This window comes from Styela clava, chromosome 10 (assembly GCF_964204865.1).
Source record: "Styela clava chromosome 10, kaStyClav1.hap1.2, whole genome shotgun sequence".
NCBI classification, from domain to species: domain Eukaryota; kingdom Metazoa; phylum Chordata; class Ascidiacea; order Stolidobranchia; family Styelidae; genus Styela; species Styela clava.
The window spans coordinates 10,130,450-10,152,227 of record NC_135259.1 but is presented as its reverse complement, the minus strand read 5'-3'; the positions used below and the strand labels follow the sequence as shown (position 1 = coordinate 10,152,227).

General features: G+C 33.8%; 1 protein-coding gene across 2 annotated transcripts; it reads right to left on the bottom strand.

The window, feature by feature from the left end:
• LOC120337960 (uncharacterized protein C1orf87 homolog) lies at nucleotides 1-21,162 on the bottom strand. Of its 2 annotated transcripts, none has more exons than XM_039405868.2 (12): nucleotides 21,047-21,162; nucleotides 18,835-18,988; nucleotides 18,313-18,421; nucleotides 9,372-9,501; nucleotides 8,086-8,225; nucleotides 7,257-7,371; nucleotides 6,567-6,658; nucleotides 6,131-6,269; nucleotides 5,437-5,562; nucleotides 4,558-4,838; nucleotides 3,710-3,838; nucleotides 1-2,500 (listed from the first exon to the last, which is right to left on the bottom strand). In XM_039405868.2, exons 1-12 carry the CDS (start codon nucleotides 21,160-21,162, stop codon nucleotides 2,304-2,306), a joined length of 1,728 nt encoding a protein of 575 aa, XP_039261802.2. In that variant the 3' UTR covers nucleotides 1-2,303. The 2 variants fall into 2 exon arrangements, with proteins under 2 accessions (XP_039261802.2, XP_039261803.2); XM_039405869.2 differs by having other exon boundaries at nucleotides 6,131-6,266.
• Nucleotides 21,163-21,778: the final 616 nt, after the last annotated feature.

Sequence of the window (21,778 nt, the reverse complement as noted above, 5' to 3'; positions counted from 1 at the left end):
TCAGCTATAACTAAACATATAATCATTACCAGACAAAATAATGGAACATGCAGTAAAACAAAGTATTGTAGGAAATTTACGCAATAATAAATTGAAGACATGGTTAGAAAATCTCACAAAATCGAATTAGTACCGTTTAGAAAACATATATAATACATTCATCAAAGACGCTAATAGAAAATGTGGTTATTAGCAAGTATAGGGCAGAAAATAGGAATAATACAGTGTAGAATATATGAAACATCGTGCAAAACATCCAATACAGCTACTGAACTAGCAGCCCCATAATATTAGGTTGTTGTATTCAATATAATATATTTTGAATACAAATCAATCTATTTGTCTAAAACCATTTGGGCATCCCCTTCTTTATTATTAGGATGTCCCATTAGGGCCTTCCTATCATTCTTGATAAATATCGGATATCCTCGCCATTTTTACCGAAGTGATTGTTCAAACATTATCACAGTTTTAGAGCTAATTTTAAGACAGTGAACTTTTACAAATTCATGAGGGGAGGTGGACAACTCGACTACAAGGACAACTCATCAAAGACAACTCGACTCCCAAGAGCACTGGTGAAAGAAAGAAGATTGAAATTACACCCCTATAGCTTTAAAACGTCGCCGTAGAAAATGCGACAAGCCTGGCAGTTCACCAGTCCTCTCGTTAGACGAGTTGTCCGTCAGCCCCCATCAGCATATTCACCAGTGAACAGTTGGGTTATTTTTTGTGAAAAATTGAAAGAGTAATTTAAGATCACATATAAAAATTCTACTCAACCACTGCTGGCTAGGTCTCTAGAATATGCTCATTGTTTTGTCTTGCTCACAGCGGAGTAATGTAGTTGGTAATCTTTGGCAACTACATAAGTGTTTGCTTTCATTGTTATACACAAGTTAAACTTGATACATTTGACAAAAAATGGAGGTATTTAATATAACTTTGGTCATGTTAATGATGGTTTGGTGTAGACACCACAGTGAATGTATAAAATTATATAAAGGTATTGGAATATAAAATAGACTAAACGACAATGAAAAGAAACATTAATTTACCAAATCATGTTTGTGGTAAATGGGAATGCCTTCAGGTACTGTACTAGTAGGCCAAGTATTTCTGCGAACAGAGTATAGGATATGCAGTTATATATATTAAATCCTTCATTGGTCGTCAATCGTTTACGCAGTCAGTGGGAAATTAGGTAGGCTATACAGAACTGGAATTATTCTGGCCATATCAAACACATATTCCCCCCAATGTTCATATGGATTGTAGACCTCATTGAGTCAAGCCCATCAGAAACAGAACATACTACACTTTGATTAAAACTGCATGTGAATGGTATTTTAGAAGTACAGTATAGAATTTGATCAGGTGAATAATTGTGATACAACATTTCTGCTGAAAAGAAACCTGGATTCGAATGCAAGAGTTAAAAAAATACCCCAAATATAGAAACTACTCGTGCTTGTCCCGAGATGATTTGTAAAACCAGCGATTATTAGTCCACAGTGCAAAAAATTACAAAAAACAATATACAGTGATAAACGTTTGGTTTGTGGCAAAAAATGTGCAAACTTGTTGTAAATTACAAAAAATAAAGTTGAACGTCATATACTAAAATTAAAATTATTTGTAATAACTATACATATCAAATACAAGAAATATAAATTTTAAACTATAAAAATCAGAGAAAAATTAAAAAAAAAAAACGGTGCAGATAGAAAAAAATGCCTGTATTACATCAACAATGTGAAGAACTCAAATTAAACAGCCACAGACTAGTTTGGGCCATGTTTCAAGATATTTCATTCTGAAAATTCAGTTTTCAGGTCGAACTATACAAGAACATATCCATAGAATTAGGTTTCAAAATTGAAGTTATTCAGAATAAAATAAGGTATGTCATTTTTCTAAAATTTACCTCGTGAAATCACTCATTTTACATGAGAATTGTAATTATTGTAGCAGAAAATCATGTGTGAAGGGCTCTTACTATTATATTTATCAAAATTTTGAATATAGGTAAACTCAAATCGGCAACACACTTTCAGCATCCCCTTTTATACGATGAGTAATTACCTTGTGTGGCAGATAATTACGTGTGAGATGGTCACTGCTACGCCAAAAATTGCCGCAGGTTGCTTTAACATAACCAGTGGTCGTCTTAAGTAGAGTAAAAACCAGGCAAGTATCTCTATTTCATTGCAAAAGTTGCTTTTTGACTATTTAAAGATGAAATTGAAAATAGCAAATTATACAAATCTACCTATCTTTTCAAGATATAAGATACCAGTTCTTTACGCAAGCAATCTCTTCTTTCCTTCTAATAATTCCAGAAGCGCGTTGACAGAAACCTTGTTTCCTGGTGAACCATCCTTCCTTGGTAATATTGATTGCTGAACTGCATTTTCAATTTTTTTCTCAGAAAATCCGAGTCCATAAATGAGGTTATAATTTTTTGTCATTCGTTCTGCATCGTCACGAACGAGTACTTCTGTTACAAGAATGTGTACGTTGATATACTGACTAAATTTAACTGTGGTAATGATACAACATGGTCGTACAACATGGTACACTATTGGTGCGGTAATTGATATATGCAGCGGATTTCGATCAAAATAATTTCCATTCTTCAGAACAGTGACAGTCGAACTTTTTTGCCCCGGAACACCTACACTTTGTTATGCATGGCAGAGCACCAAGAAATTAGGAAGTAAATTTGATGGTTGGTTTCCAAAAAATTTAGCCTATGGTAATATTATAAAGTTTGCTGTAAAAAATTAAAAAAATGAGGCCGACGATTAACGATAACGGTATACAAAACGCCATGCCTTCTAAGCTGGCATGAGTCCTGTCAGATTGTTTCTAATTGCAACCTTGTTCACCTGTTGGCCGCCAGTTGGGAGATAAATTTACAACCCAGAGTGGCCAAATTACGGCCGGGATCGCTATGGCGATCAATTTAGTTGATTTTGAACCCTGTTCTGCGGAACAGCAGTGTTATGTGAAACACAGTATGAGAAACGCTGTCTTGAAATATCAACAAGCTAACAATCTAGTATACAAGGTGTCTCAAAAGTAAGTATACACTTTTAATTTTGGTTTGCTTTTCAGGTACTCATCATTTCTTCCGAAAACATAGTATGGATAAGTAGTAAAATTCAGATATTGTTTGCTTTTTTATCAACCCACAGAATGACAAGAAGATCAACCCAAGAAATGAGGTGCAAAATTGCTGTTTGGCAAGAAGCGTATAAAAGAGTAAGGCAAACTTAGCGCCGCTTTAATTTGGATTTAAATCGGCTCTGAATGTTTTCCTCTGATTGTCCGCTCCTTGGTCTTCCTGATCTTTGTGCATCAACTACAGATCCAGTTTTCATAAATTTACGTTGAATTGCATAAATTGTTTGTCGCGTGAGGCTGAATCAATTCCAAATTCTCTGTTATAGAAGCGCTGAATTTACCTTACTGATTTATACGCTTGTCGCCAAAAAGCAATTTTGCATCTCATTTCTTGGGTTAATCTCCTTTTATTATATGGGTTGATAAAAAATGCAAACAATACCTAACTTTTACTACTTGTCCACTATGTTTTCTGAAGAAATGCACGCTCTATGTACCGGAAAAGAAAGCCAAAATTAAAAATCGAGTTGAAAGCAAAATTGAATTCGTGAATGATGTGAACTATTATATTTCTCATTACCTGCATTGAATGGGTGATATGTACGTAATGCATGACACAGTTTATTGAATTTATTATACCAAGGTTCAGTTTGTCGTGGAGAAACATATACATTATCATCTCTGTCTACTGGTTGATGCTCATCCCAACCTGAAAAAATACAAAATATTTGAATGATCGCTAATTACCGAGTTTGGATGCCTTTTACCATTTCTGAATGTTAAATGAGGAATAACCATTATGCAGTAGCTGAAATTTTTGCGGTCCCAGAAATGTAATTGACTTAAATATGATTTAGGCACTTATCTGTAGTATGAGTCCTGCTGCACACTCACATGAATGCATTTGTGTAACATTTCGTCCGACCAAAATCAGACTTCCTCAGACAATCAGTTTACATTCGATTTTTATATTCAAGTTACACATCTTGGACTTCTAAGACTATGCCTTCCCCCCACATCACATAGGGTAGGCAATGCCGAACCAAAAACATTCTAATCCTCCAGCTTCTTACATATTGTCAGAAATCAGTGGCTAGTTGTATCAATGCCTTGATTAGAGTGGAAGGTGTGAATAATATTGTATAAAAAAATCTAAAGATCAGACCAAATTAACTAATGATACTATTCAAAAGAGTAAATCAAAAACAAAACATTTCAACTTGACAAAACATTTCAATTTGCACTGAATAGGGCTCTACAAAAGCAGCCAATGCTATATGGGGACTACCTACGTATCAAAAACACCAAAACCTTCTAGATAATGTATATTAGCTTACACAGTTTCTGATATCCCTAGAGTAGTAGTGGGCGTGAGATTTGAACCCAAGGACCCCAAATCATTTGTGACAAGAATAGAAACATACAAACCATCAGGTAGCTGAGGAATTTCTCTGTTAATTGTTGAGGATGTAGAAGGAAGAGAAGATGGAAATGATGACGCGGATACATGACGATTAGGCTCGGGTACACGACCTTCTTGCTTAGATGAGATGTTTCCAATTTGCCCCAAAGGTTTTCTTTCCCATGGTACAGAGGAAGAAATTTTGTTGATTTCTGATGAATGGTTCATGTCTGTTTCCATATCAGATCCATTTGTTATTTGTCGCATTTGATGAATTCGTTTGAGAGGCTCGAGGAATAATTTCCAACTGTAATAGGTTGATATGGTATAATATTAAAATGAGTTCAACTTTTAATACAAAAAGCAGTTACGACTAACATCTTAACTACATTTCATGGTAATATCAGGTCCATACATCAAAAAATAACCCCTGCTTAACTATTCCCATACTTGGCATAGACTGGTAACCGGATGAGAGGCCGTGGTTTGTCACTCAATTGAACTGTCTTATCCATCTTATTTCTGGGATGACTATGGCCTATCCTATATCAATGCTTTTCAATATCATAATTTAGTCATGTATCTTGAAGAATCCAGAATATCTGTCTTGTTTTGACAATTCATTTACCAAACGATAAATTGAAAATGATAAATGATAAAAATGATAAATTTTGCCTATAATAAAGAATTTACAATATTGATTATACCAGATTTTGAATGTATTGATATTTCATTTCTCTTGGACATACCATAGCATGACATTGTTCGAGAATGAAATGTACACAGAATTATGTGCAGTACTTAGGAAATAGACTTCGAATTTATAGTACGGCAATGGACAAACAGACGGGCACAGATCATATATATATATAAATGCTTTATATCATATAAGCTTAAATACTTACTCTGCCATTCCCGCAGTTGTTTCAGATCTCTGTAATAATTTCATTAGAATAGATGAAGTGAAAGGAAGTTGATGTCTGATACATGTTGACTTCACAACATGAATTGGAAGCATTCCTTTTTCCAATCTGAATAAATTACAGATTACAGACTGATAAATATGTATAAAAACTTTTGCCATTCACGTATATTGGAATATGTTATAATTTTGTATTTGGCGTCAAGATGTGTTTCATCTATAATTTGTGATTAGCAAATGACTTAAAAATGCATTTTCAAGCAGTTTTGGAGAATTCTGAAATGACCTACCACTACCATTTTCGCCTGATATTGTTTCAGACTTTAGAGGAAAAAATGGAAAAAATTGTAATAAAATAGAGAAGGAATACAGGGTGTATATAAATTATAAAGAGACTCTATGAATAAAAAAATTCAATATTTTTTGATGAATTTTTTGAATTTGAAAGAAACTTTATGGACACCTTGTAAAATTGTTTGCTTCATTTTTAAAACATAACTGGGTTATGTAGGTAGGTAATTGAGACAGAAAAGTAAGTGAATGTTAAATAATAAAATGCCAGAATGATCCAAAATATATAGGATTTATGAGAACTATAACATATTATTATGCAATGCCTGGATGCCTTCCAATATCTATCATTATTATTTAATAATACTTGTATGAGAAATTACCACCTGTCTAGTTCTTGAAATGATTTGATTAAATCATCAATTTCCAGATTTTGATTCGGAGATAATTGAGCTGATATTAATTCAACAAGTTTTTCATCAGCTTCCTTTCCGAGTTGAGAAACATGGCCATCGTTTGGACCTTTAAAGAAATAGGATCATGAAGTAAAAAAAAATCATATATTATGGTTTAAATAAATCCATTATGCAGCACACTTGTTCGATGTTTTTCAAGTGATTTTCATCAATAGCCAATAATTTCAATGTGTGAATAAATTACAACTGCAGTTACAATCTTTTCTTATTTGTAATTGTAAAAAAAATATTATAACAAAATTAACAAATGCAAGAACTTGTGAGTTGTAAACAAGCTAATAAATTGGAAGTGTTTCAAAAATTACACCGGCTTGACAAATATGGGAGAATCTGAATAAACTATTACCTTGCATATTCGACATTGATTTAAGATTTTGCTGAATTAAAGGTACATAAGGTGAAACAACATCACGAAAGTCAGGAGGACTTGTTCTTGTCCTAAAAAATGAAATATATAATCAACATGAAGAGGAAAAGTGGTTTTTACAAATAGTCATTAATGAAGCCACGGCATGATAAAACTACTGTATATAGAATCATGGTGCAGAACAGTTGGATAAGTAAATACTAGTTAACAGAAGTCTTAATAGAGCAGTTTGTGTCAATAGTATCAGAAAAACAATTATAATGTTGCGAATTCCACATACTAACTGAAATCTGTAGAAAAAACTTCGGGCATAAAAAGTGATCTGGTAAGCACATTGACTGTAAATGGGTGAGGCTTAACAGTCAGCCGAGTTTGACTGATGAAAACCTTTTCGGAGCGTTAGGTTTCAAAATTTTAGAAAAAACGCAGTCCATTATAATATCTGTAAAATATACACAACAACGCAACACTTCGTCAATAGGAAAGATTTTGCAGTTCGGACGCTAATTAGAACTGAATCATATTTGATATATATATATATATATATATTTTTTTTAATTCTATATTGACGTTTAGTCTGTCACAGTCACAGAAGAACCATCCTGAATATGACAGCATTACTCCTATACATGGAGGTGATTTGTGCACAGGAATACATTACATACTTACCTTGTATGTCCAGTGTTAAGTAAGGTTGGTGATTTACTTAATGAAGTTTGGTTGATACAATCTGAGAGGAATTGAAGAATTTTTTCATAGTTGATCATGCTTGGATCTTTGAAATCTATAACATAATATAAAGGTAAATATAAAGAGAATAGAGGATTGCAAAATGCATAAATTTTCAATATTTCGAATATGCAGACACAGTTCCAGGAAACATCTAATTTGCTGAAGTTCATGGCAGCATGGCAGAGCTACAGAGTCGGAGTTCCGCATGTTTTTATTAATATAAGCATAGCTATATTTTCAAATTATCCTGAGACGGATCCAAAAAACATGAAAAATAACAAATAATACAATTTTTTTGTGACTTCTATGTTAGTTATCGATTCCAAATTTCCGTCAGAAATAAAAAAAAAATTAAGCTAAACTATTTGCATGCAATTAAAAAAGTCTCGCATACGCAAATAGTTTTTGTGGTTAAAAATTAGATTTGCTCGAAGGTGGGCGCTGGATTTGAGATTTCCTCCAACCTAGCAGCAAGAGGTAGTTTTTTTTTAATGGTTGGTAGTGCGAAGTCTGGTTTCATTTTTCTTCAGACAGAACTCTAGATTCCACAGGCATGATTCATGCGCTGAAAATACAGTGGCCAATCGTACAAAGTAGAATAAAATATGTTTGGCCATGTGGATTTTATAAAGCGATTAATAGAGATATTATATCCGAACTCAAGTATTTACTAAGTAGCCTAAGAGATTTATTGAATTCTACAGTTTATTTATAATATCTTTATTATTAGACCATAAAATTATATTACAGTAACAAGAACACTTACCAACAAATTTAGCATAGATGATCTTTAGTATTGAAAGTTTGAGAGGCAAGTCATGCCTCAATGAAATAAGTGAGAATTGTGATTCCGTTACTAAACCAGTCAACTTTCGGTCATATGTAGTCAAGTCAATATACATATTCCTGAAAAATTAATTTTTTGTAAGAAATAAAAATTACAAATTATCTACTGTCTATGATTTACAGATTAAAGGCTAGAATAAATTTTAATAGCGATAATAAAATGAACGATTTTGTTTATTGCCCCAAAATATGTGGGATAGGATGTTTATATGCAAATATGTTCATGTAAGATGCTGGCATTGCACAATATAACAACTTTAACCAATCCACCTTTCACCAATGTTCTGATTTAAATTAGGCTTTATATATTCAAGATTTAAAAATGTGTTCAACATTGTATTCAGAAAATTACAGTCTTTTATTCTAAATTGCAAATGAAATTAGATTTTATAATTCAAAATATTATTCAATTTCAATACTTTTGTTTGTAGCGTAAATTAAAATTACCATTCATGTATTGTCAGGAATATCACAAATTAACTATTGTCAGAAATATCACAAATTAACATTTATATTAGAGAATTTCATTTGAAATCATGATCATGCTCGCAGCAGTCCAATTCAAAAAATTTTAACCAAAAATTATTTAAAATAAAAGATATATAGAAAGGAAACAGGCAATTTACAATAGGCTGATAAAAAATAGTAGTCTGGTTGAGATAACATATAAGAATATGTGATAATTTGCATGGAGGCTAAACAACTGGTGGCTTGAAGCTATATGTATGCGACTATGTTGTTCAAATCAGGCTCAAAACATTTGATGCTACTTATTTTATTTTGAGTCAAACTTCCGAAAAACATGACCATAAACATCCAAGTATGATTTTTAGGCGCTTCTGTAGTAGGCTATGTGAACCAAGATGGCAGACACCGGAACGTAGTATGTGTACCAGGTTAGGGTTAGGCCCTAATTTTATTTCAATTTTTCTTATTTTAGTTCTATTACTAGTTTGGGGATTAGCCAAGTGACTCCCGTAATATTTGTCCCTGAAATTATGGCCTAACCCTAACTTGGTACACACACTACATTCCGGTGTCCACCATCTTGGTTCACATACTACGGCAGTACCAATTTTTATGGCACATCCAGTTAAAAGATCCCTCATTATAGCCAACAGTTTGAAAAATTTTAAAAGGCAATTTATTCTGACCCAATTCATATATATCTAATTCGAGAATGAAGTAAATTTTCAAAATTCTTACTTTAATTTTTGAGCACTGAATTTCTTTAATTGCTTTTTAACTTGTTCTTCTAAAGTTGTTGACTCTTCAAAATCATGAGAATTAGAATTCAAAGATGACAGCATTTGTTGATTCATATGTACATGGGGTCCTGAAGAGAATTGAAATTACATATAATTACTGTCTTACAGTATATCTATATAAATCTCATCTATTTGGGTTGAATAACATTGTAATTTTCTTGCTACATAATGTGACATTCAATGTGAGGAACAAAATTCAAAAAACACACCATCTGAAATAGTCATATTATCTATATCTTAATTGGAGGATAATGCACCGAGAAGTACCGTATGTTACACAAGCTAAATAGCTACAGATACAAAGTTACATAGGAGGAAACACGATTTCATAGATGTTATAATATGTCCTCCAATAATCAAAAGACACCGATCCATAACTAATATACTCCAAGGATGCATTTTTATTAATTTTAATAAATATTTATTATTAAATTAATAGGTCTATAGCGGGATTTCTCAAATTGGGCCCTCAGCTCGCTACAGGGCCACCAACGGTTCTCTATGGCCATGGGCAAAGGACCTTCCTCGACATCATTCATGATGACAACCAGTGTTAACTCTAAGCAAATTATGAGTGCGAAAGTGCTTCGCAGTCCAAAAAAAAAGTGCGAAAGTGCTTTTGCCGATTTTAACAAGTTAGGTGCCCTAGCCTTTCATATAACCCATTTAAAACGGCATAGATACTCGAAAAAGCGCTCCTCCGGTTAATATTATAAATTAAAGAGAAGCCTTTTCGTTAACGGAGTTCCCTTTAAGCGAATTCATGTTTATTTAAAACAAGCGAATTCATCGGCAACAGAATGACATCTGCTAACACCTGCCGCGGACAAAACTTTCATGCAATGTATCACAGTGTCAGTTGCTTACTCGCGTAAACAGCAAAGACTTTCACATTTGTTACTCCTTCCATCTAACAGACACGAGGCCGGCTGGAAACCATATTAGTTACAGGGTGAATCGTTTGTACAAATCCGGTGCAAAATAATCCCCCCCCCCCCCCAAATATAAATAGCAATCAACTAATTAGGGTTAGGTGCGCTGGAAATTCAACTTTTCGATTCATCCCTAAACCTAATCTGATAATTATTAATTTGTGATTTTGAACCACTTTGAAAGTCGCCACCGACTGTTTTAAAAGATAGGTTAACCTACGTTCCCTCCGAAATATTATGCAGGATACTCCCGTTTTAGGAGATAGGTTGACCTACTTTCCTTTCAAACTTTTTTCTCCGAAATATTACACAAGATCACTTTGTTTCGTGAGCTAGCGTGACCTAATTTCTCATTTACATTTATATTATACTATTTCAGAGCTTACCCAAAGACAAGTAATTTTTAAATGTCCACATGCCTTGGTTTGCGTGCGAGTTAGTTTAAATCGGGCAGAAAACATCATATATTGGCAAAATGTTTAGTAATGTCATGTACTTTCAGCATTCATAAATAGCACTCTTTGTAGAGCTGCTGACCTAGTATCAAATATTCGCATCACAACGCCACTTGGGAGGTTTTCATATATTTCAATTACACTAATAGGAACGATGACATCAAAGAATTTTCTCTTTTGCGAAGGTACACTAAATATAACGAGGGTGATTCTTGAGAAAAACATGAATATAAAAAATAAACGAATGATATGATAATGGATCCCAAATAATTTTGAGAGTGTCTCGAAATACCAATCCATTTGATAAATAATTTTTATTCGACCACATGAACGCTGATATCCTGAAAATTAATGTTGAAAGAGAATTACGCATTCTCAGATATCGGACATCCAGTCGCGATATTCAATCGTTCATATGCACAAATCTCACATTAATAGTAATTGCTACCCAAGTTTGTAAAGTTTAGAAACCAACAAACAGAAAATAACTAACCTAAAACACAATTAAAATTCAGTCGGCAATAAATTCGTCGCCAAGACGATGCCATACAAAACAAAAAAGATTTGGTCGCGATAGTTACGTGAGATGACTGCCGTTTTTTTTTAAGCAGAATGTAAAAAAATTTATAATTAATAAACGGGAGTTACGACGCCCTTTACACATCGTGTGTATTAAACTTCCCTGGTAGGTACTTTGGTGAGTACTATTATTATTGTACTTATACACCTGTTGGAGTATTTCAGACAATTTCGAATTTAAAATAAATTAAAACCAGACATATAATAAAGACGCAAAAGTAAAATGAACATTTATTGAAAAAGTTATTATTTAAGAAAGACAACATGATCGCACAATTCCGCCAAAACCTCGATGTTCGCAAGTGAGATGATAAATAAATACTTCCCTGTATTCGATCAATTAACTTTAGCGTATCGTTGTTCTGCCAACAAACAGCCGGGTGCAAAATATTTCCGTCCTGTGATATGCTTACAAATATTCTCGATATTAATATCATACCCTCGCGTATGTACTTTCTATTAGCTCTTTAGTGATCCCTTCCATCCTTGGCCAAGTCATGTTTCGGATATGTGAACATTTTATTCGACCATACATGGCCGGCGGGATGTTAAAATTGTAAACAAGAGAGAGGTAAAATCAATCGCGAATTTCATTATAACGGCTCGTTTACGAATTGTTGCGCCTGTTATCGTCGAAAATGATTACATTTGTTGTATTTTGAGGCATTTAAGCAGTAATAATTAGAGCATGACATCATCAAAATCGTCAAGTGAGATCTTGAAATTGCAAATTCCGTAAATAAAATTGCGAGTTATTCGGTAACGAATTCAGCTTTAATGATCGTTATTGTTTTGTTTAAAATTATTATTAATTTGAGAGCGCCAAAAACATACAGTCCATACCGATGCGACTGCAATTTATATGGTCGCAATTGGTGTGGCGCGTTTATTAATAGTGTAAAATAAATTAAACCAATATCAATTATAACCAAGCCTGTCAGCGTGTTTATTTTCTGTGGGCAGGAATTGTAAAATACCATCTTGAGACAAATTCACTTCTATTATAAAATCTTAATTTTCAGTTATTATCGTTATACAAATAACGTGTGGCAACTTTTTAATTTATCGTCGATCAAAAAACCACCCCACACTCGTCCAAACGTGTGTTGAGCTTGAACGACAGGAACAGATTCATCGAGGACCTTAATTAGGGAAAATATGTATTTTATTGGGAATGCAAAATAAATGTAACAAAACGCATTTTTTGTGATATAACTTTGTATTTTCGGAAACGGGTTGCCGTGAAAGGTAAAATTTGATCTAAATTAATTGCAAAAATGTTTTATTAAATGTAACAAAACACATTTTGCGATATAACCTTGTATTTTCGAAAACGGGTGTCCTGAAAAGTAAAATATGATCTAAATTAATCGCAAAAATGTTTTATTTTAAATGTAACAAAACACATTTTCGCGATATAACCTTGTATTTTCGGAAACGGGTGTCGTGAAAAGCAAAATATGATCTAAATTAATCGCAAAAATGTTTTATTTTAAATGTAACAAAACACATTTTTCGAGATACAACTGTATTTTCCGATACCGGGTGTCATGGAGAGTAAAATGTGATCTGAATTCACCGTAAATAATGTTTCATTCCAAATGTATCATAACGCATTTTTTTGCGATATAACTTTGTATTTTCGAAAACGGGGCGTCACGAAAATTATTAATTTAATGTTTTATCTATCGTCTAACTAACGTCTGGAACACATCATTTTCGGGGAGAACTCTAGCCCGCGAAACGTCATTTAATTTAAAATAGAGAATGTTTCACGCATTTCAAAACGGAAAATCACCAGAAAGTGGACAGGGATTCAACCCTCCGGATTCAGTATTCTATATCCCCCGTGTCAGAACTTTCTGAAGAATGGAACAAAGAACCCGTCAAACCGCCGCGGAAGAAGGGGAGTATTTTTTGCACTAATAATTAGGGCGTGACAATATCAAAATCGTCAAGAAACTGGTGAATTTGCAAATTCCATAAATAAAATTGTGAATTGCTCGGTAACATTTTAGCTATAATTATCGCCGGGGTATTGTTTTGTTGAAAACACGTTGAAACTTGAGGGAATTAGTTACAATTAGCGCCTGACCTCTATTAAGCACTCGAAAAGAAAAGCACTCGAGCCCAATCTTTTTAGCATTAAGTCGCATACTTGAAATATCCTGTAAAAGTAGTGCTTTTCATTAACGTCATCTCATCTTATGACCACGCAGAAATGCTTTTATAGCCGAATTATTCAATCACTATTTCAAATCAACATTCAGGATTGGCACAATTTCAGATTTGCGAAGTTTATCACCATATAAATACATGAGAAAGTTAATTATCGTCTTAATAAATATCTGCATTACGGTATGGACAATAATATTACCATTCGCATAAAATTGGGACGGTAAATTTACAAATCTTGATAGGTAATATTAAAGCCAGCGCAAATGTTAATTTGAGTCCTCAATGTCTTCAACAGCTGTTGCCGATGTGAACGAACGGGTAAACCCGAAATATAAAACTTCGATGTCCGCCGACCCACAAGAATTCATATTTGTAAAAAAGAGAGGGCGGGAATATAGATTACCCAAAATCTGGATATCGCCGCCAAAACGATCGGTGACAAGAACAATTAGCGATTACAACGGAATTTACCAGTAAAAAGGCTTTGTTGCCGATTTTTTAATGTTTCCACCACGTTTATTCGGTACTCTTTAAAAATATTCGATTAAAAAAAATATTGAATTTTGCCCACCCCTCCTCGCATATCAATGAGAAATAGTTGTGTAAATATCGCAAAATTCCGGAAAATGCCACGTCCTTTCAACATTGTGATTACAATAAAATGGCACTTAATAGTATTTTGTGAATTTGTTGATTTTGCAAATCTGTGTCATGCTGCTAAAAGTTTCGTCTGATTTGAAAATCGTGCAGTTTGGTCACAATTCATCCAAAGTGACTAAAACACGTTACTAACACTTTTTATAGTCATTTTGAATTCATCGATATCATTGATAGTCACATGACCACTCTCGTTCAAAGAAACGCCCCGGGAGCGTTTTTTTGCGGGAGAAGCGGAATCCGTGTGCTTGTATAATAATCATATTATAAACAAGAATTTTGCCGTTAATGCAAAAGCTTTATCTCCCATGTCTGCATCTCATTGGTTAAAATTCCGGTAAATATCGTTATGATATGCAGAATTGAGTTACAAAAGTACCAATATGTTCTTTATTTGTCAACTTAATACTCGAAAATATTTGTTAACTTTGAATTTTTATTCCATTCAAAATCGGAAAAAAGTGCTATTTCTCATCAAAATCGGAAAAAAGTGCTATTTCGCAGTCCCTAAAAAAAGTTGCGAAAGTGCTTCGCAATTTTCGCAAAAAAGTGCGCTAATAGTGAACACTGATGACAACATTAATTTGAATTACATTTTTTGACTGTGAAATTTATTCATGTATTGGTCGGATTTTTATTGTTATCAACGGTGGCAAATAAAATTGCTGCCAGAAACCTGTTAAAAACATAGCAGGGGGCGATGGAGTTTTGAGAATCTTCAAAAAGTGGACATGGATCATGAAAGTTAGAGAGCCACTGGACTATGGTATCCTATTATATTACATAATATAGATATAATACAAGGCGCAAAATCTTTACCACGAAAAATTCCAAATCTTAAATAAATAATATTATCGTAAAACTATCTTTGGAATATCATTTTTTTTAATTCCACTATTTATACTCCCCCCCCCCCCCCTCTTACCCCTATGATATATACTGGTAATTCTATCTCATTAATGCTATGGTTCGCCCTGGGTCACAGTATCTTATCATTACTTATAACACGTGGCACTCTGTTATTACAAAGAATCACAAAAGACTTCTATGAAATTTGAGACAGGAGTGAAATGGGAAGGGCAGACACCGGTCTACTTCTTTGTATTATTCAAAAAACAATTCAGATAAGGTCTTGGCCCTTGTATTTGGTTCACACACAATCATTAAAATTACAAGAAGATGTTTTTGTATTTTTAGTATGAAACATTATAAATGTCCTCAAACTTTCACCTCAATGTGTATGAAAAAGAAAGCTCACAATTATGTTCATAGCTTTAAGTCAGGCATGAATCAGAATTCCCTTGCACATAATGTAACGCCATAAAACTATATAACTCTAGTAGCATATCATTGGTGCGGGTAACCCATAATTTGCTCAGATATGAGTGTTCTTTTTTTACTTTTGAGTGAGTACACCTGATTTTACTTGAGTGAATTCTTTGCTCAGAGATGAGTGAGTGATTGAACGAACTTGCCTTAATAAAATTCTTTCAAAACAAAATTATGTCGTGTCACAAATCACAAATCATCATGTGCGGTCCAAACCCATGATTAACTTTCAAAATTGAGTGCACTATAATTGGATGGTCAATGCATAACTGGTCATCACATTAATATTTCATTGAAACGCATTATTCTGTGTAACAAAGTTTTAAAATTCATAAATATATAAGTAAATGTATTCATCCATACGTACATACAGTAACTCAACAATGAAGTATTGCACAAATCAAACTATAGTGTTTGCCTTCTCAAGTCGAGTGGCATACTCAACAATTACAATGTATTGTCTGTACACTACTTCAAAAGCGTTTGATATTTACTATGCTACTTTATCATAATATGTTGGGAGTGTACCTATGTCTGGCACGTCAACCTAAAACTGACACACTTATTTCAAAGTATACTTAACCTAACAAACCACAAGAGTCAACATAGCAGATCAAATAGAAAATTTAACAATTTGTATTGTATTAGATAGCCTACTACAATAATCATTGTTTTATTTAATGATTGAATAGGATGTTTGGTGGATCTTATCCAATGTATTTTACTGAAGTCCGGGTTAATAATAAACCTTGAATCAGGATGTACAAAACGAATTGAATGATTGAACCAATTCCAAACTATATTTTATACCATCGATGATGTAAATATGGCCTTTGGGACATTTGTACCAGTGACCTCTTTGTCGCGAATCCCATTGTCTTACAAATTGTGTCTTTATTTTGTTTACAAGATACAAAGATGACCTAGATGTTGTCATTGAATTTTTTTTTAAAATAGACAACCAATCAAAACATTTTTTTGTTTTCATCACATTCACTTGATATGAATTTGTTAAACATGACCCAATTTACAATAAGTCCGATATTCGACACTTGCAATGTCATTTTATCAGCATTATTTGTTCCGAACAAATCTCCTGGTCCTGAGTTATCATCATGATTTGGGACATCACAATCATTTGATATATTCAGAATAGTAGATTACTCTGAATTGCCTATCACGTCTTAAAAATCAAATTTTGTTAAAATGGAATGGTGGTACATGCCATTGTTTTTATTGAAACAAAAATTCCACTTTCATAGAAAACAAGAACCCTTATTAATGGTCATTTTCAATTTAGAAAAATAACATCAAATGTTTTCATAAGCCTAAATGCTATTGGATACTCATAATAAAAGAAACCTTTCAACACAGCTGACCATAACTAGGGAAGTGAAAACAAATTGAAGCAGTACAATACAACTCAATTCATTGAGCAAACAAACAGGCAAGTATGTAAATATCATAAAGACGGACAAGAAAACAAATGATAACAATGTTCCTGGGTGGTAATAGAAAGCCTTTATGATTTTTGGGTCAATTTTAGGCCAATAATTCAGCTCTCATTGATTTTCTGTCGCAGATGAGCATAAGACAGAAGTGATAACTCCATAAAACTCATCAACATCCTTCTTGAATTGTATCATGGGCAAAATGAGACAATACAAAAAATAGATAAATTAACTAAATAGAATTTATTGCTGTATATCGAATTCATTAATTTATTATAACCAGCGCTCGTTATGCCTAGCAGGGGCATCAGGGGGCCCAGGGGGGTTCTTTTGTTGATCGAAACCTCCTTCCATTTTCAAATGAAAAAAAAAATAAAATAAATGCATTTTTCAGTATCAGAAAGATTTTTAGACCCTCGAGACTCTTGAAAATCCATGCTTTCCGGCCGCTGAACAGATCCGCTGTTACAGTCAGAACCCCCCCTCCCCCTTTAAAAATTCCTGGTTACCCCTCTGATGCCTATTACCAGAGTCTTGTATACCCAGGTAGATTTATGATAGGACGGTTAGGAAGAAAATTAATATTCAAATCACATCCCTAGTGATTTTTAGTCAAGTTTAATACAATTTATGCTTATGACTTCGGTATAAAGATCTAATATTTACAATCCACTATAAGTAATTAGACCTAAATATCAAGCACATGTCAACAAAGTAACGAAAACAATGTCTAAGTAGATATTTATATTAAATAACAACAAAAGCATGATAAGATATTCCCAGTCTGTATGGAAAATGAAATTATTGGTACACCAAAAATCTTTTCTAAATGATTTAGAATTTGTACTTTTTGCTCCCTTAGTAGGTGAAGCAACTCAAACTAACAACCTTGCCCTATATATAATAAATCGTATAGACAATTTGGAAAGCTTCCAGTCATTCAGAAAATATTATCTCCAACTATTGAGGAATGATTGGCAATTGACATACATCATGCTTTGCGAATTACAATGATCAAGATCAAAAGAATTTGGACAGATGAATTGCAGAATACCAAACTACTACTCCATTATGGATATCGGGCATATCTATATCTGAGTGGTTCCACATTGTGGGCCGACTCACATCCCTCTGTGTCCGCCAAGCAAGTAAAATTAATAGAATTGAAATGAAAAAGGTAGCAACAATGTACATGAATGAATATATGTGGTAAAATCAAATTGTGATTGTTACTATAGGATGACAAAAAAGAACACAATTATCAAAGTGATTAAATACATATGTTGTCACCAGCTCACCTGCAGATTGTGTTGCTATGGGAGGCAATACTGCTTTTGTGTTAAGGACTGGTAATCCATGCTTGAACGAATGTGAACGATCACCCATAGGAGATGTATACGAAGAAACCTAGGAAATAAAAATAAGTTGTTGTGATTCGCAAAACTTAATCAAGAATATTACTGATTATATCTTTTTTCCAGAAATCACAAGACTTTGAATATTACTCATGAAATAATTAGCCCAACAACCTAAAGCAAAGTTCTGGTGATGATAAACAGTGATAAACATGAAAATTAAACATGAACTTCATTTAAATTGTATTTTGGATTCGTTTTTCTCTCTAGATGTTTCGGACAATCAAAATGCATTTTGCCGGCTGATTATTTTTTCATTATATAGGTGTCAATGTGAAATCGAAACGTTGGCCAAATTCAACTATTCTGAATGTTTCATTTACAGGATCAAGTCAAAGCTCATGTTTTATAATAAATTATTTTCTCATGAATTAAGTATTGAGAATATTACAACATATTGCATACATTTCTTGCCAAGTTATGTTGATCAGAAGTGTTGTAACCAGACTGCAATCTTGAATCATATGCTTCCCAATTAGGCTGCGTTAATATGGAAGGTGTTCCATGTGGGCCAATCCTCGGTAAAGGCCAGGACTTATTAAGGATATCATTTGATGACCTGAAATAGATATCACAACCACATTAGAAATTAGAGTATACAATCAATCCTCAATCTAAACATATAATGTATACCAGGACTTCCCAAAATTTCAAGAAAGCACCCCTTCCAATATATTAAAAATTTTCACGACCCCCTGTTTCGAGATGCTCATTGTTATACAAGCGCTGCTTCTCTGGTCCTATGTATTCTCCCAAATCGTGAGACTTCTGTTTTGCACTAGTTTTAATAATTGTGTTTTTAATCAAAGTCTAAAAAGTACAATAGATAGGGGGGGGGGGGTTATTTGAGTAGTTTTTGACATTTGAACCGATGTAAAATCTGAGTGAAATCGATTCTCCGTGAAATTATGGTTTCATTGTAACATTCTGACTCTGTACTTCCTTGCATAACAGTTTGAGTCTTATTCAATGTATTCAAGTCACCTTGAAATGCAATTTTTTTTTGGAAGGCAGTATACTCAATTTACCTCATTTTTCGAAGAAAGCCCTAGAACCAAATCAAAGACCTTCATGAGAAACTTGGGTACATATAGTTTATTTTAAAAAATAGTAATTACAAAAACCTTGGAAGATAATTATCTGACATCACTTTAAACTTGGTATGATAGATCGCAATTATGGTTTCCATGAACTTTTTACCACAAATAGGCTTTCAGTTCAAATACAAGTTCACTATGGACTAGAAATGGGTGGTTTGACTTGGCCAACAACTCCCTTAACAGAGATACTTTGGATGTTCCTATTTTGGGTTAAATTTAACACAGAATCTTTGAGCTTTTTCATACACTGGTATCATACAAAGTTCATTTTATATACATTGATGAGGGCAACTTGGCCAAGGAATTCCCTTTCCCCATATTTCAACCAGCCAGTCAAGGTCTTGATTTCATTAATGTCAGAATAGGCTACTTATAGTTAGTCCTCTGTTATAATCAGCTGTACTATGTGAGAATTCTGTTTCATATTCTGTCTCGTCGTCAATAAAGCCGAATCCAATTCTGACTCTGTTACTGCTTTTCTGAACTAATATTATGATCTTTCTCTTTGCTGTTTTTCTTTTTTCTACCAATCATATCCGTTTTAAGTCTATCCTATCAGTATAATGGTATATACTTTCAACTGACGTTATATAGTTTTCACCTGAATTTTTTTTCTGGGACGGCTGTTTTTTTATTATTACCACATGTTTTCGGAGATTACAGTGAGTGTGATTACGTCAACTAAGGCCTTTGTAAATACACTAAGCTTACTGGTGGAGTAGGACTCTGTGCTTGGCTTGTCCACAGCTTTTTTTTTTACAATTTTTTTTAGTTACAAGAAGAACTGCTTTCTCAAAATCCTACGATTGCCCATTGTGGATTTACACTCATATTCATGAAAAATAGAAGCCTATATTTAAAGATGGACATGATAAAGTCTACAAAAAAGTGTTAGGGCTCAAAATAGTCGCACAGAACCTCATAATCCTGTGTTATAGCAGTGGGAGAGGCCATTTATGCATATACCCGATTTACTTCACGGTAAATTTCGACAGACTCAATTTACCTCGATTTTTTCAAACATCTGAACATCAATAAAACAAAAAGTCAATGAGTTACACAAAAATTATCTACTGGGGCAAAGAGAGTCTTTACTAAGGTACTAAAAGGCATCACAAAAAGTTTAAAATATACTATCAGAAAAGTGTCACGTGAAAGTTTCCAAAACAATTTTTTTCGTGAACAAAAAAAATTTCACATACAAACATCTAAAACAATTTTATCATTAGTAGGCAAGTGAGTTATACGCAATGAAATTGAAGCATAGGATGCTACAAAGTACAAACCATTCACTCAACATACAAAAAAGTTAGCGAGGTTTTTATACCTTGTACTCAATTAACCCCATATGCTCAATATACCCCACCCCCCTAATATAGTACTTTGTGTGAAATTGGTGTATTTTTTGCGACCCCTAAAATTCGTTGCTTGACCCTCTGCGGGACTACAACCCGCAGTTTGGGAAGCCCTGCTATATACAAATATACGATAGGTAAATATGATTCGTATGAACTTACTCATTGTTTGCTGTACCATCAATGGCGATCTGAACTCTCTTCCCACCAACTATTTTCATTTGAAGGTTTGGGGTGTCATCTGTACCAAAAGGCGCATTTCTAGTTGTATTACTCATAGTAGACAACATCTAAAAGATAAATTAATTATCAAAGTAATATTATTGATTAAAATGATGTAATCGATAAAAAGGGGGATACAGGCCCACAAGTACTTCTAGTTGGCCTGGCTCAACAATTTTTGCATATGTCATTCCTAACCCCCCCCCCCCCCCCCCCTGACTACGTCACTCGAAAATTACATAACTGCAAAGTCGCAGTGGCGTAATAGGGCCCTCCAGAGTATGCAGATGGTAGTCAAAAACGTGCAGACAATCATCCGAAATTGAGCAAGCTATTTTTCTCGTTTTCTCGCCGTAACGATACCGATAAGAGAAAGATCGCTGGCAGTAGTGAGTTCATTTTAGTCAGCGCAGATGCCATTTCGGACGATCATAGCTATACTTTAGCAAGACTACAATTCTGCAATTTGACCTCATCTTTACGACACCTACGGTGGGTTTACACAAAAAATCAGAACTTCTCTGTTAAAACAAAATTACTTTGAGTAGGTACTAGAAATCCCTTCCTGCTATCACTGACACCTGAGCACAATGCCAGTTTACCAGTTGTAATTCTACACCTGTTACCGTATCTGACGAAGCCTTTGACATCGATCGAAGGTTTGCGCGTCCG